At 42.6% G+C, this 14,988-nt stretch overlaps 1 protein-coding gene across 1 annotated transcript in view; it reads right to left on the bottom strand.

Annotated features, from left to right (window-relative positions):
- The window catches only part of DOCK5 (dedicator of cytokinesis 5), a 216,239-nt gene that overhangs the window by 75,254 nt on the left and 125,997 nt on the right, over positions 1-14,988 (bottom strand). Inside the window, exons 14-19 of the mRNA XM_060102585.1 lie at positions 14,824-14,948; positions 12,766-12,864; positions 11,164-11,236; positions 8,565-8,668; positions 7,418-7,601; positions 142-239 (exon numbers count right to left, since the gene is read on the bottom strand). Coding sequence (XP_059958568.1) covers positions 142-239; positions 7,418-7,601; positions 8,565-8,668; positions 11,164-11,236; positions 12,766-12,864; positions 14,824-14,948 — 683 coding nt within the window. The remainder of the gene's footprint in view (positions 1-141; positions 240-7,417; positions 7,602-8,564; positions 8,669-11,163; positions 11,237-12,765; positions 12,865-14,823; positions 14,949-14,988) is intronic.

Raw genomic sequence — 14,988 nt, 5'->3', positions numbered from 1 at the left:
TTAAAAATAGCATTTTCCTAAAAATAGGCACAACTGCTTCCCAATTTAGACAAGTTTTATGTTTACACTCATCGGTTTAATTTAAAACACTGAACTAAGGATGCAGTGGCTGTGGTCCTAACTGTGAACATATAAACGTACCTTGACAATTTCTCCTCCATCCACCTCCATTAACTTCTTTAAGTTGTGTTTAATGTTCTGAGGGTTCGAACGCCAATTCAACAAGCCTAACAGGTCAACTAGGAAGAACAACCACAAACCATAAACGTTAGACACGGATTAGCAGAGCAACGCACACCATTTCAGGACACAGTGACAGAGCTCTCTAGAAGAGATCATTGCCCCTAACGGTGGCTAATACCTTATGCAGTCTTTTAGTTTACTGCCTCCTACCTAAAGCAGAGAAAACCTTGGGGTCTTCTTTCCTTCTTCAGAGGAAATAAACCAACCACAAGGGCTTCCCTGGTGGCGCAGTGGTTGAGAGTCCGCAAAAAAAAAAAAACAAAAAAAACAAAAAAAAAACCCCACAAATGTACAAAAACATAAAATGATGCCCGAATAGAACTCACGTCTCTCATCTAAGACATCACAGCCTTACCGATGAAACACCTGAATAACCTTCCTACCTTTAATTTGCTGCATTGCTTAATTTGTCCCTTGTCACTACGTGTGTCTCGGTGGATGCAGAGGGGAAAATAAAAACTTATATATGTGCATTGATTCATTTAAATATCATATCCACACTGTAGAGCAGACTTTATTTTTTACCTTAAAAGAATTTTTTTTATATTGAAGTATAGTTGATTTACAATGTTGTATTAGTTTCAGGTGCACAGCCAAGTGACTTAGTTATACATATACAAATATCTATTCTTTTTCAGACTCTATTTCCCATATAGATTATTACAGAGTATTGAGTAGAGTTCCCTGTGCTATACAGTAGGTCTTTGTTGGTTATCTGTTTTATATGTAGTAGTGTGTATATGTTAATCCCAACCTCCTAATTTATCCCTCCCCCTGACCTTCCCCCTTTGGTAACCACAGAGCAGATTTTATTTGTTCCGTTTTTGAGATGAGGAAACTGAGGTTTTGTGAAATTAAATTACTTGTCTTAGGTCACACAACTGCCAGGGAGCGGTATGAATGGAATTAAATGAGATTTATCTGATTCCCAAAAACCATGTCCTTGCTACAGTCATACTGCCTCCCCAGAGTTCTTCAAAGAAATAAACAGACGAGCAGATCAGATGGTTTGCTATCTTGAAAAGAAGGCAGAACAGATGAATGGTCCTTAAGGTAAGTCTGGGACAAAAGTCTTGAGGTGTTTTTGGATTTAAAAAATGCAGAGGGCTTCCCTGGTGGCACAGTGGTTGAGCGTCCGCCTGCCGATGCAGGGGACACGGGTTCGTGCCCCGGTCCGGGAGGATCCCACATGCCGCGGAGCGGCTGGGCCCGTGAGCCATGGCCTCTGGGCCTGCGCGTCCGGAGCCTGGCTCCGCAACGGGAGAGGCCACAGCAGTGAGAGGCCCGCGTATCGCAAAAAATAAATAAATAAAAATAAAAAATGCAGAATTTGGGATCTTTAAGTCCCTTTCAGCTTTAATGAATGTCTAGATAGTAAAAGTGAAATAACAGGGAAACAAAGCAGGCAGCTGGACTGTTACTACTTTATCATTTTGTTTAGTGCATCATTTTACTATTTACAGAGCATTATCTAGTAAAAGTAGCAATATGTACTTTTTAATCAATGGATTTGTAGAAATATATATTTATAAGCAGCTGAAAATGTATTCTGTTCATTAGAACAGTCAATTTGCTTCAGTGTATTTGTTTTACTGGCTTGCAGACTGTTTAGTCCCTGGGAAGCCTCCAAAGCCTAGAGACTTGCCACTGTCAACTGAATAAAGTCCCAATGCCAGTCACAGAAGGCAGTAAGGCCCCTCCTATGACCCTTCTGCCAGCCCATCGCAGTCAGACAGATCAACTCAATACTCCCCAAGCTACGGCATGCTCTGAAATCGCTCCCTGTCTTTGCATATGTCTTCCCTTTGTCTGAAATGCCCAGAAATACTTACAATACTATGTATTCAATCAGCTGCTACTTCTACTTCAAGAGCCATCTCAAACATTATTCCCTCTGGGAAGACATACCCAATGGTTCTCTGCTATCTGCACTCCTTGTCCACATACATATACATTAGGGCAAATAATTAACAACACACTTGGTATCTCTTTGGCTCTTCCCATACATTGAGACATTTCAGGGAAGGAACCTTATTGCATTCCTTCTTATACCGCATCATAGCACTAGCCACCTAGTAGGTATTCAATACATGCTGGATCAAAGATTGAATAGATGGATGGAAACAGAACCAGGAGTCCCAAGGAAGCTGGTCGTGTACTCAAGACAATTCTTCACTTTCTTCATTCCTTAAGTAAGTACTTAATAATAGGCACTGTGCTAGGCCTATCCCCTGGGCACTGTCCACCTCCATCTTCCCATCTCCTATTTTTGCCACGTGCTAGTCAACCGTACCGTTCCACTTGTTACCTCACTCCACGCGTGGCTGCCTAAGGAAAAGGATTTGGATACTTCATCATGCTGAAGAGTCACGCAGCAGATTTAAGAATCTGCAAGGAACCCACTAATCAGTCTAGAGGTTTACTCCCTAGAGATATTTGCATGCCCCATCACTGCTAATATTAGGAATAGATTTGGCATCTGGTGAAGCATAACGTCTTAGGGCAAGAAAAGTGGTGACATGGTTGTTACAGAAATAGCCCTAGACTCACCGTGTTTCTGGGATTCATACAGGCTGATGAATAGCTCTGGTTAATTTCATTTGATTGCTGTAGAGTATCTATCCCATCGTATGGATGTACCAGAATTTATCCATTCTACTGTCGATAAACAACCACAGTTGGGTTGTGGTTTTGAGCTGTCACAAACAATTCTGCTGCAAACATTCTCATATGCCTATCTGGTATCAGCAGCATTTTCTGAGGTATAAAACTAGACTACATTTCCAGATTATCAAGAATGACCACCTCTAACCATATTAGATACTATCTAAATGTTATCCAAAGCTGTCCCAATTTACATCACCGTCAGAAGTATGTAAGAATTGGGACTTCCCTGGCAGTCCAGTGGTTAGGACTCTGCGCTTCCACTGCAGGGGGCACGGGTTCGACCCTTGGTTGGGGAACTAAGATCCCACATGTCTCGAGGCCAAAAAAAAAAAGTATATAAGAATTCACACTACTCTGAATGATAATCCCCAAATTTAGGGTAGTGATTACCTTTGGGAAACGGTTAGGGACCATAACGTTTAAAAAAGAAAAGAATGACAAAGAAAAACCCTAAGTTTTAGAGTTACAAATATCTGTTTTCGGACCCAAGTCCACCACTTACGAGTTTCGGCAAAATATTTCAGCACCTCAGCTCGGCGCTCTGATCAGTAAACTGAGGTTAATAACAAAAACATTGGTGTCTTCCCGTGCTAGGCTGTCGGTGGGTAAAATGAGATGTCTGTGAATCTGGCACAGGTCCACACCTGCAGAGACTCGACTCCTCTCTCCCTCTCCTCTATCCTCACCCTCCATATGGGCCCAGCAACAGAATGACCCCATATACATCAGTCTGTTCTAATTTTGAAATAATTCATAAAATAATGAAGGTGCCTACAGGCTCTGTTTGTAACAAAGTCCAGTGGTTTTTAACTTTGGAGTCTGAATAGCCCTCCAAAGGCTAAGGAGAAACTCCGCCTTTGTTCATGGCCTCCGAGTGAAAGGAGAACAGCTAGCCTCCTCTTGATCAACAAATGCCCTCATAGAGTTGATGATTTATTCATGTTCCTCAGCTTCTTCTTTCTCAGAAGAAATTGAATTGGTTCATTATCACTCCCATCAAATTAGAAGAAAGCAAACACACTTACTATCTGTCACTGGGAATGAATGTGCCATTTTCTCTGATGCTCACGATGTCACCTCATCTTCCCCAAATCCGTCCCCTCTTCCTACCCCCATCCAGGTTGACAGCAGGTCACCCCGCTCTGGTTTAGATGAGTTTTCCTCTTTAAGTCTTCTTTGGGACAGGATATTCTTGGGAGACTTTTTTTTTTTTAAGTATGTTGAGTGTTTTTGAGATCTAAACACTAGGAACGGGATGACAACAAATGGAAGAGGACAGTTCTACCCGATGGAAGTTTCTGTGATGATGGGAATGTTGCAACCTGTGCTGTCCAGTAGGAAAGTCACCAGACACAGAAAACCACTGAGCACTTGAAATGGGGCGAATGCAACCAAGGAACTGCAGTCATACCTTCACTTGACTTTAATTAATTTAAATTTCGCAAGCTACATAAGAGGCGGGACAACACAGGTTTGGAACGTTTAGAAGATGAGTGATGTTGGTATCGGCGCATCAAGATGAGTACTGCTACCTGTCAATAAGCTTCCTAAAGTTTTGCCTGGGAGATAATAAACAATGTAACAATATGGTTATCTCTAACCATTATCTCTAATAAGTTAATTTTACAAACTTTTATTACTTGTTTTCTTCAAACCTAGTCTCTAGGACGGATAATCTACTAGATGTTTGGTAAACGCTGTCTCTTTCGAATATCCCTTTAGAGCCCCAAAAGTACATCGGTGCTTTCTCTCATCTACCATCAGAGCTAAAAAAAAAAAAAAATAACACTTTGACATTTCATGGTTAAAAATTTGGAAAATACCAGAAAGAATAAAGAAAATAAGAACTATCATCCAAACTTTGAGTAATTATTTTTAGCCTTTTTCTGTGTACATATAATAATGATGATGATGAGAGCAGTTAATACTCATGTAGTGTTTACAATGGGCTACACATTGTTGCTTTGCTTCTACTTATTTTAATTTACTTCATTCTTTGAAATAAATACTATCATTACTCCCATTTTAAAACTGAGGAAACCAAGTCACAGAGAGATCAAGTGACTTGCCCAAGGTGAACCAGCTAGTAAGGGGCAGAGCTGGGATCTGAACCCAGGCAAAAGGCTCCAAATTATCCTCATAAATTTAAACAAAACCGGGATTATACTCTACATAGTGTTAACATTTTCCCATGTCTTTGACTGTTTTGAAATATATTTTACAGCTGCATATACATACATATATATATATATATATATATATATATATATATTTTTTTTTTTTTTTTTTCCCCCGGTACGCAGGCCTCTCACTGTTGTGGCCTCTCCCATTGTGGAGCACAGGCTCCGGACGCACAGGCTCAGCGGCCATGGCTCACGGGCCCAGCTGCTCCGCGGCATGTGGGATCTTCCCGGACCAGGGCATGAACCCATGTCCCCTGTATCGGCAGACAGACTCTCGACCACTGCACCACCAGGGAAGCCCCACAGCTGCATATATTTTATCATTTAATAACATTATATACTTTAACCTGACCCCAACTATTGGACATTTGGACCCTTTGCACTGTTCCCCTATGATGAATCATAGGGAAACATCCTCATATATAAATCTTTGTGCACATCTCCCATTGTCTATTTAGGTTCAATTTCTAGGGGTCACAGTACTGGGTCAAAGGGTCTGAATACGTTTAAGATCTTTGATACACCTTGTAAATCATCTCCCATAAACATACGACTTAACCTCGTATCAGCAGTTTATTTATGTTTACTTTTTCTCTAACAAGGGTTATATCACTGATGCAGTTTTCTCGTGGCTTCCATAAAGCTCAGAATGCCTTCTGGCTTCACTTTTAGTGTTTTGTTTGTTTGTTTGTTTGTTTGTTTTTACTAATTAATAGACTTTATTATTTTTTTGAGCAGTTTTAGGTTCACAGAAAAATTAAGCCCGAAGTACAGAGAGTTACCACATACCCCTTCAAGGCTCCAGGGTCTCCCCTATTATTAACAGCCTGCATTACTGTGGTACCTTTGTTACATATGATGAGGCAACACTGATAAAGATTATTAACTGAAGCCCCTCGTTTCAGTCAGGGGTCGCTCTGTGCAGTATATTCTGTGGCTTTTGACAAATGTATAATGACGTGCATCCATGTACCCGTTAGGGTATCATTCAGTATATAGTTTTACTGCCCTAAAAATCCCCCAGGCTCTGGCTGTTCATCCCTCCCTCTCTCCCCGAGCCCTTTGTAACCACGGATCTTTTCATGTCTCCATAGTTTTGCCTTTTCTCTGGCTTAATTTTTGGTGCCTGCTTTTACTTTCCCATATGTAACAGCTCTGACCCTGACTCTGTTGAGTCTCATCAACTGTCCAAGTTGAAATACTATCCATATTCTCTACGCAGCCAAGATTCATCAAAATAAACAATACTGGGCTTCCCTGGTGGTGCAGTAGTTGAGAGTCTGCCTGCCGATGCAGGGGACACGGGTTCGTGCCCCGGTCCGGGAAGATCCCACATGCCACGGAGCGGCTGGGCCCGTGAGCCATGGTCGCTGAGCCTGTGTGTCCAGAGCCTGTGCTCCGCAACGGGAGAGGCCACAACAGTGAGAGGCCCGCATACCGCAAAAAAATAAAAATAAAAATAAACAATACTAACCCGTTCTAAAGATCAACCACATGCTATCTGATCCTTGAGTGTACCTTAGATCTCAGCTGTTTTGTGTACCTTATCACTTCCCTAAGGCAGAGCCCCTAAATCTTCTCAGAGGTCAAAGGGACTAATCCTCCACATAGCACAGGGGACAAAGAATTTCTAAAGCAAGTCCCCAAAGTAGCTATATTCAGCAGGTTAAATGAATAAGAAGCTGTTATTGGCTATCAACTGTCATGATATACACAAGAGAAGTGAAAATTGCTATCAGATTTCATGAGGGGACAAAATGAAGCCGCATTTGAACTCTTCAGCTGATGTTATGGAAAATCTGACTGCTTGGGGAAAAAAATCGAGAAAGAGGACTCTATATGGGGGACAGATGGAATGCTAACAGGAAACCCCCCCCCTGCTCTTGGCCATACCTGCTTGGACAGGAGACTGATGCTCCTCTGCCAGTATCCTCCCCTTACTACCAACATTTCTTGTTCTATACATGATACAGAGCACAGTATTAGAGTTCTTTGCTGCCTTGAAGGAAGGAAACATAAGACTTTCGAAATTCATAGCCCCTATTAATGAATACATTTATAGATTTTACCATATTTTAAAACCACCAAAATGCTTTTCATTCTAGTGGAAAGAGAGACAAAGAAGCCTCAGGAAGAGCTTTAGCTATCTAATCAGTACTACCCAGAACATCACGTGAAGAGCAGAGAGCAGAATGCAGATAGCCCAGGACCCTACCTCAGAAGACACACAGCCCCATAGCGTCCAGTCCCCTGAGGCTAACAAAGAAGCCTAGGAGGACCAAATAGAAAACTCATTCTGGTGTCACCGAGGTCAGCACACCTACCATTCTGAGTGAGCTTTGTGGAGCAGATAAGGGTGGCAATCTGAAAGCTATCTTTTGTGCTATCCTTGTTTGGCGTAAAGTTGGCCGGGGTTTTGGATGCTTGGAGCTCCTTTTCTTCCATCTCCACTTTGGTTCCAGGCAGGGTCAGGTAGAATTTAGCATCTTCCATTTTCTTGTTGTCACCCTGCAAAGGAAGCACGTTAGGGACACCAGGTGGCGGACAAAATGTCTTATGTGCAAATAAAATAGTATCTACCATGAGCACAGTGTACTTCCAACCTGAGAAAGGAAGTTTTATCAAAGTAGATCCCTTCCAACTCCGAGATACTGTGATACTGTCCCAGAGTTTGAGTCCAGAAATAATTTCAACATTGAATGAAGACAGAATAAGTTATGAACTAGAAGTCAACACTCTAGTCTCTGCTCTACGTACATACATAAAGAATAAGGTTGGATTTCATTTTCTTGAACAGGTAAATGGTCACAATGATACTTCACTGGGTCCTCTGAGAAGAAACAGCTTGCCATGGCTTCCAACCCTATTTTTGAGCTCAGGGGCTGCTAAAGGAAATACACATCAAGTGGATTCATCTCAAAAAAGCTACCAACCGTGTGAAAAGCCTCCTGGATATTGTTGGACAAAGGAGATCTTCCCAACATCTGCTTTCTGCTCTAAAATCTCAGTGGAAGCGATAGCTCTGCAGAAGTTAGAGGGGAGAAGAAGGACACAACTGATAGGAGAGGAAGGGAGGCCACAGAAAGGAGAAACGGTGCCTGGCTCGCGCTGATACGTAAACCACATCCTACCATGTCCACCACACTCTAACCCAGCCCAACAGTGCAACTATCGATGCTCCACATAGGCTGACGCAAAGAGCAGAAGAACAGCCCTTGACTGTTCAACCTCCACGGACGCCATTTGCACGAGAGGGAGGGACCATCACTTAAAAGACTAAAGGGATGGGAGACCATGCAGCTGGTGTGACCACGGTCCTCTGGGGTTCTAGACTTGAAGGGGCAAACGCGTACAGCCCGAGAGAAGTTTCTGATAGTTATACACCTAAGTCTGAAAGGAGCTTTCAGAACCAATGTCAGAGGGAGTAAATATGTCCTTAGGCACTTTCTGAGCCTCTTTCTTTAGCACCACCTTATAAAGCACCAGATCATGCCGCCCGTCCTGCAGAGTGGTGCCGTCCGGGTTCATCAGCTTCACGAAGGCCACCCCGAAGGCTCGCTCTGATTTATCTCTGGCTGAAAAGACAGGAATACATGTCTGAGCAGGGCAGAAAGATACCAGGGGGTGATGGCTATGAGAGCTGATGGCACATTTTGCTCTGGGGTTTGGTGTTCAATCGTGCTATAATCGGGCTTCCCTGGTGGCGCAGTGGTTGAGAGTCTGCCTGCCGATGCAGGGGGACGCGGGTTCGTGCCCCGGTTTGGGAAGATCCCACATGCCGCAGAGCAGCTGGGCCCGTGAGCCATGGCCGCTGAGCCTGCGCGTCCGGAGCCTGTGCTCCGCAACGGGAGAGGCCACAGCAGTGAGAGGCCCACGTACCGCAAAAAAAAAAAAAAAAATCCTGCTATAAACAATACAGTTGAGCAAGCCCCAAAAAGCCATACGTACTGTCCACGTCACAGACTCCTTGAAGGAAACAGTTCCCTAACGGAAATCTTCTGGTGCCCCCAAGTATGCTCCTTCTCCGATATTTGTGAATGAATGACATCAGTATCGACTCGGTCATCCAAATCAGAACTGTGGGTGTTGACACTGACCCCACCCCCATGCCAACTCCGTGTCCTGAGCGCCTCTGGAGGCTGTGCCTTTTCTCTCCATCCCTGCTGTTCCCACCTGAGGCCAGGCCACCCTCACCTCTTCCCTGTATTCCCACAAGATCTTCATAACAGATCTGTCTCCAGCTCTTCCCCACCCTTTGGGGATCTCCGAAATCAAATCTAATCAAGTCAACTGCCCTGCTCCAAAGCCTTCCCATGACCTACCTCACTACTGCTGTTCTAAGACAGACTCAGTAAGTATTTTGTTGATTATCTTCCAAGGTTTGTGATGCCATCTAAGATTTCTGTTCCTCTCTTCTTTCCAAGATAGTAGCCCTGGTGCCAGGAGAAGTGGATATGTGTGTCCTGTGGCATTTGGGGGAGGAGGGTACGGCCTCCTGAGAAAGCAAAGGGCCTCTCTCCTGGTCTTCAGCGGTTGGCCTCTGAGCTCACCATGTCCCCTGCTTAAATGTCTACTCCTGGGGTGACTCATGGCCTGTTCTCACCACAGGCACACCTCTAAGGTCTGCTGTGCCTCATGTTACCCAGATTGGCTGAGCATAGGATTATACTACAGTTTGTTCATCTGTTCTCCTATTGACGGCCAATTTGGGGGTACCGTGACTAAAGCTGTTATAAATATATACGAAATCACGACCACTGACACCACCCATACAGCAATGCTTTAATGGCTCCTCCATAACAGACTTCAAAAGAACCTTCATCTTTCATGATCTGGCTCTAGCCTGTCTGGAATCAGACCACAGACATGTCAATCCAGAAACTTACTAGCCCTGTGACCTTGGGCACATACCTAACATCTCTGTGCCTCAGTTTCTTTACATATAAATGTGGATTAAAATGTGTATGGGTCTTATTGATTCCTGTAGATACTAAACAAGATAGTGTATAAATAGAGCTTCACAAAGTGTCTGGTACAAACTAAGAGCTTGATCAATGCTAGCTTAGTATGACGGAGAACTGTACGAAATTGCTGATAATTGACTATTTGCTGATACTTGACTATCTGATACTGACCTACAAAAATGGCAATTTCAGATGGTTCCATCTAATATCATGATGACTCCCACATTAGCCCTACCGAGCTCACTTTGCTTTTCAAACACATTTCTCCACCAGCACCCTTCACTGGGCTAACTTCTGCTCACCTTCAAGTCTCAGCTAGGATGTAGGAAACCTTACGCAGAAATCCCCAGGCAGGGTTAGGTGCTGTGCTTACTCCCTGATGTTTGCTGCTGTAACACGTATCATGTTGATCTGAACTTCATCACCTGTTTTCTTGCTCCTCTTCCTAACTAGACCACAGAGACTTTGCAGAGCAGTGACTGTGTCCTATTTGCTGTCATCTACCCAGGGCCTGGCCTGCAGTCTGGTAGGTAGATGGCATTCAGAAAATTCAGTTTGGGAGGAAGGACTGCATTTTTATGCAGTGCTGAATGAGAACAACACTTCCAGAAATGTTATGATCAATCTGAAAATAATCAATATTCTCCTCTGTTCACACCTTAGGAAAGTCAACTCATAAACTGTGATCTAAGACTTGAAACAGTTCTTTCATGAAAAAAAAAATTGGGGAAACAACAGATTGAACAGTTTTCTTGCTTCAGGATTTCTCAGCAATGTGGCAACATACACGGTGAATGTCTAAGAGGGAGACATAATATACAAGTACTTTCTATCCCTATTCAACTGGGAAACACTTTTTGTCAGACAGCATCTATTAGCATTGTAGAACCTTACTATCCATAGAGCACATTTCAGGGAAATTCTGATACACAATGATAAACACAGATCTTGGAAGCCTAGAAAAATTCATTTTAAGATTTCCTTAGCTTCACTGGATCTTGAAATAAAGATGCCAAGTATCTCATTCTACAGACCCACAAAAGCGCCATCAAGCAAGAGTAAACACTGTTTTGACTGAAATATGTCGTAGACCTCCTAATACTCACATTCCTGAGATGACCGGTGTCGGAAGGTAAATCTTATATGGCAGCGAGCAACTTCTTCTATAGCAATGGATACCTGCACGATAAAAAGGAATATCAATACAGTCCCCTGCACTCATAGTTCATTTTATAAAATGAGGCACATTTTAGTATCTGATCACAGGAGTAATTCCTATAGAGTTAGATTTGGTGTAGGGTTTCATTCAAAGGAGATTTAGCTATTTTTCAAAACCAAAAGAATCTCAAGAGAAGATCATCTTTGCTGTTTATCATAGATTCTGAAAATGGAGATATTACAAATTTCTAGTGCTTTCTCAAGTGTGAAGCAGGAGATACTTCAGGGGGAAAAGACCAGTACTTTCAGGTCTGTGTGCAAGACTGCAAGGTGTACATGGATATGTTAATAGTTAGGGCCTGTAATAGAAGGAAAAGATAAAATACTGGGGACAAGGAAGCTTTTTTTTTTTTTTTTTTTTGCCGCTTACATATACAGAAGAGACAGGGGAAACAGAGGCATGGAGCAATGTACAGAGCAGAGAATTTGTAGCAAATAGTTAAATAAATTATGGCATGATTATATAATGGAATATTATGCAAGTATCTAAAAATATACTTCTGAAGGCTTTTTAATGCCTCAAGAGAGTTTGAAAAGGCACAATATAAATTTGTATGAATAGCATGATCCAAAACCTATGAAGTATATAAAATTGTGGAAAATGGTTACTTCTGAATTAAGATATTAGTACAACTTTTTTTTGTTTGTTTTTTTTAGTTTTCTATGGAGAGCTCATAAAACTTTGACAATCAGAAAAAGCCGATGTGGATAAAGAACAAGGTCCTACTGTATAGCACAGGGAACTCTATTCAATATCCTGAAGTCAACCATAATGGAAAAGAATATTAAAAAATGTATAGATATGTATAACTGAATCACTTTGCTATACAGCAGAAATTAACACAACATTATAAATCAACTATACTTCAGTAAAAAACCAGAACAACAAAAAAGGAAAGAGTTGATGGAGTCTGGGGCTCAGAAGAAGTGGAATCCAGCTTAGGCTCTGACACGAGCAGCTAGAGGAACTTGGTCACTTCACTTCTCTGAGCGTCAGTTATGTCATCAGAAAATGGGCTACTGCAACTCGGACCGTTTGTCGCAGAGCTACTGTGAGGCTCACACGAGTGGACTGATCTCAAGAGCACTTTGGGATCTGTAAGACACATATTTAAATTGAAAAGAAGCCCAGCTAACTTGGTTAGAGGCCAAGAAGGAAAGAAATGTTAGGAAACTGCTTGCAGAGTGTGAAAATTTCCATTTGGTTCTGGACCATCTTGGCAGCCTCTTACATCATTACAACATCAAGTTTCTCTCTTCCAATTTCAACACGTTTACAAACGAGAATGTTACTTAAGATTTCTGAAGTTTATGAAAGAGAAACGAGCTTCTGCGGAGCTACGATGGATGATCAATTCATTTCTGATTGCACACCACAGGCAACCTATCTAAAACTTCAGGATAAAGGAAGAGCGATTTGTGGGTAAAAGAAGAAAGGAATCTAAACGAGGTTTCATATATGATAGGGGTTACTGATGACACATTCTCACCTTGACAGTCTCATACCAACAGGGCTGCTTGACCTGGTAATAGACCACTGATTTGTACTCGGAAATGCCTTCGTATCCAGCACCAGGATGAATTGCTTTCTTCGGATGGAAAGAAAAAATTAGGAGGGGGCAGTAATATCTAGAACACTAAGGGTATTCCACATGGCCAGCACATGCCTTACACTGGCATACATAAGCTGATTACATCTGGGGGTGAACAGTAGAGTGAGAATAAGTTTCCAAGAAAATATGGTATATATATATGTACAATGGAACACTACTCAGCTATAAAAAAAAGAATGAAATAATGCCATTTGTAGCAACATGGATGGATCTAGAGATTACCATACTAAGTGAAGTAAGTCAGACAGAGAAAGACAAATATCATATGATATCATTTGTATGTGGAATCTTAAAGAAAATGATACAAATGAACAAAACATTCCTATTTACAAAACAGAAACAGACTCACAGACATAGAAAACGAACTTATGGTTACCAAAGGGGAAAGGTAGTGGGAAGGGATAATTAGGAAGTTGGCATTGACAATATACACATTCCTATATATAAAATAGATACACAACAAGGACCTACTGTACAGCACAGGGAACTATACTCAATATTTTTTAATGAGTTATATGGGAGAAGAATCTGAAAAATAATATAGATAGATAGATAGATGGATGGATAACGGAACCACTTTGTTGTACACCTGAAACTAACACAACATTGTAAATCAACTACACTTCAATTTAAAAAAAAAGAATTAAAAAAAAGAACGAGTTTCTAGCACTTTGAGGGTCCAAGTGTCTCAATGTGTAGTAGCTAAGGCACCCAGCACAAGCTTAACCTTCCTCTTTGTTGGAACTTTTCTTCTCTCTTCCATCCCAGCCATACACTGTCCTTTCTTTCTTTCTTCTTTCCTCTCTCAGGGAACAGAGGCCTAGAGAGGGTGACAGGGAGCTCCAGCATGTGTGCAGACACACTGCTGTGTGAGGTCCTGTCTATACTCTGCTTTAAGGACCTGGTGTAGGTGTGGCATGTTCACTAGAACTTAGGGTTGTGTCTCTTCCTAGAAATGAACCACTTAGTTCAGTAGCATCAGGCCTCCATGGGGGCACTTCCAAGCTAGTTAGCAGAGCTGTGAAGATGTGTACTTGAACTCCTGGGGCAAAAGGACTCTCTCTACAGCACAAAGAAATCACTCCCGTACCGTGGCCCACAGCATTCTGCTTATCCCTCTATGCAGAAGACAACTTAGTCAACTGATTCCTTGGAAGATGATCGTTATCTGTGGGAAAGTGCAGGAGTCGTGTACTCGGCGGTGCCCCCACCATGAGGGACTCAGTGAATGGAGTGCATTCCGAAGCAGGTAACTATGGCTCATACAAGAGGAGCCAGATGCCAGCTGGGACGATGAAAGCCTCCCCCTGCCTCTCCTTCTCCTTGATGTCAGAATGAAGAGTCACTTCTGTTGGAGGAACAGTGGACTGGAAGGCAGGACACCTGTGTCCGTTCCCAGTGCCACCACTAAGTCCTGTGCTTCCCTGAGAAAATAGCTTATCCTTTCTGGGCTGCAGTTTCCTGATTCCTATAACTAAAGAGCGTGGTCGTTGACCTCGAACCAAGAGCCTTTCTGGTGTAACAGCTCTAACAGGCGCATCTCCGCTGGTTTAGCTCACCCAGGGGGAGGGCGTGTGCCCTCCACATGACCAGGGCAGGAATGCCACTCCATGCCAGCCCCAGAGGACCTTAACCGTCTTGAAAGTGACTAAATAACTTGAAAATGATACAGAATCTCTGCATCAGAAGTGTACACCTGAAATCCCTGGTGGCTTAAGGTCTTTCTCAGCACAGGAGAAATCATGAAAATAAGAGTCTACATGAATTTATCACTACAATTGGTGACTGCGAATCACAAATTTAACAGGTTTCCTATATTTTCCTTGTGAAACACCAAATGTACTCTACAGTGGAGAACAATTAACATCATGCCCCAAGTCCTGTGGTTGTAAAGGAGCATGTGATGGCAGCGGGACTGCTGGGGACACCACATACCTCCAAGAGCCCGCCCTCCTCATCATACACAGACATGGTCACCTCCACGTTCTTCGGTGTCTTCTTTTTCCCTTTGTCAAACTCCCCATGGATCAGGGTGACGTAAATATCATTCCGAACATCTCCTGCAACACAACAACCCAGACTGTGAGTGTTGCTGTGTGG

Source organism: Mesoplodon densirostris, chromosome 6 (genome assembly GCF_025265405.1).
Source record: "Mesoplodon densirostris isolate mMesDen1 chromosome 6, mMesDen1 primary haplotype, whole genome shotgun sequence".
Classification (NCBI taxonomy): Eukaryota; Metazoa; Chordata; class Mammalia; order Artiodactyla; family Ziphiidae; genus Mesoplodon; species Mesoplodon densirostris.
Note: the sequence above shows the minus strand (reverse complement) of the source record. Positions and strands in the feature narration are given on the sequence as shown.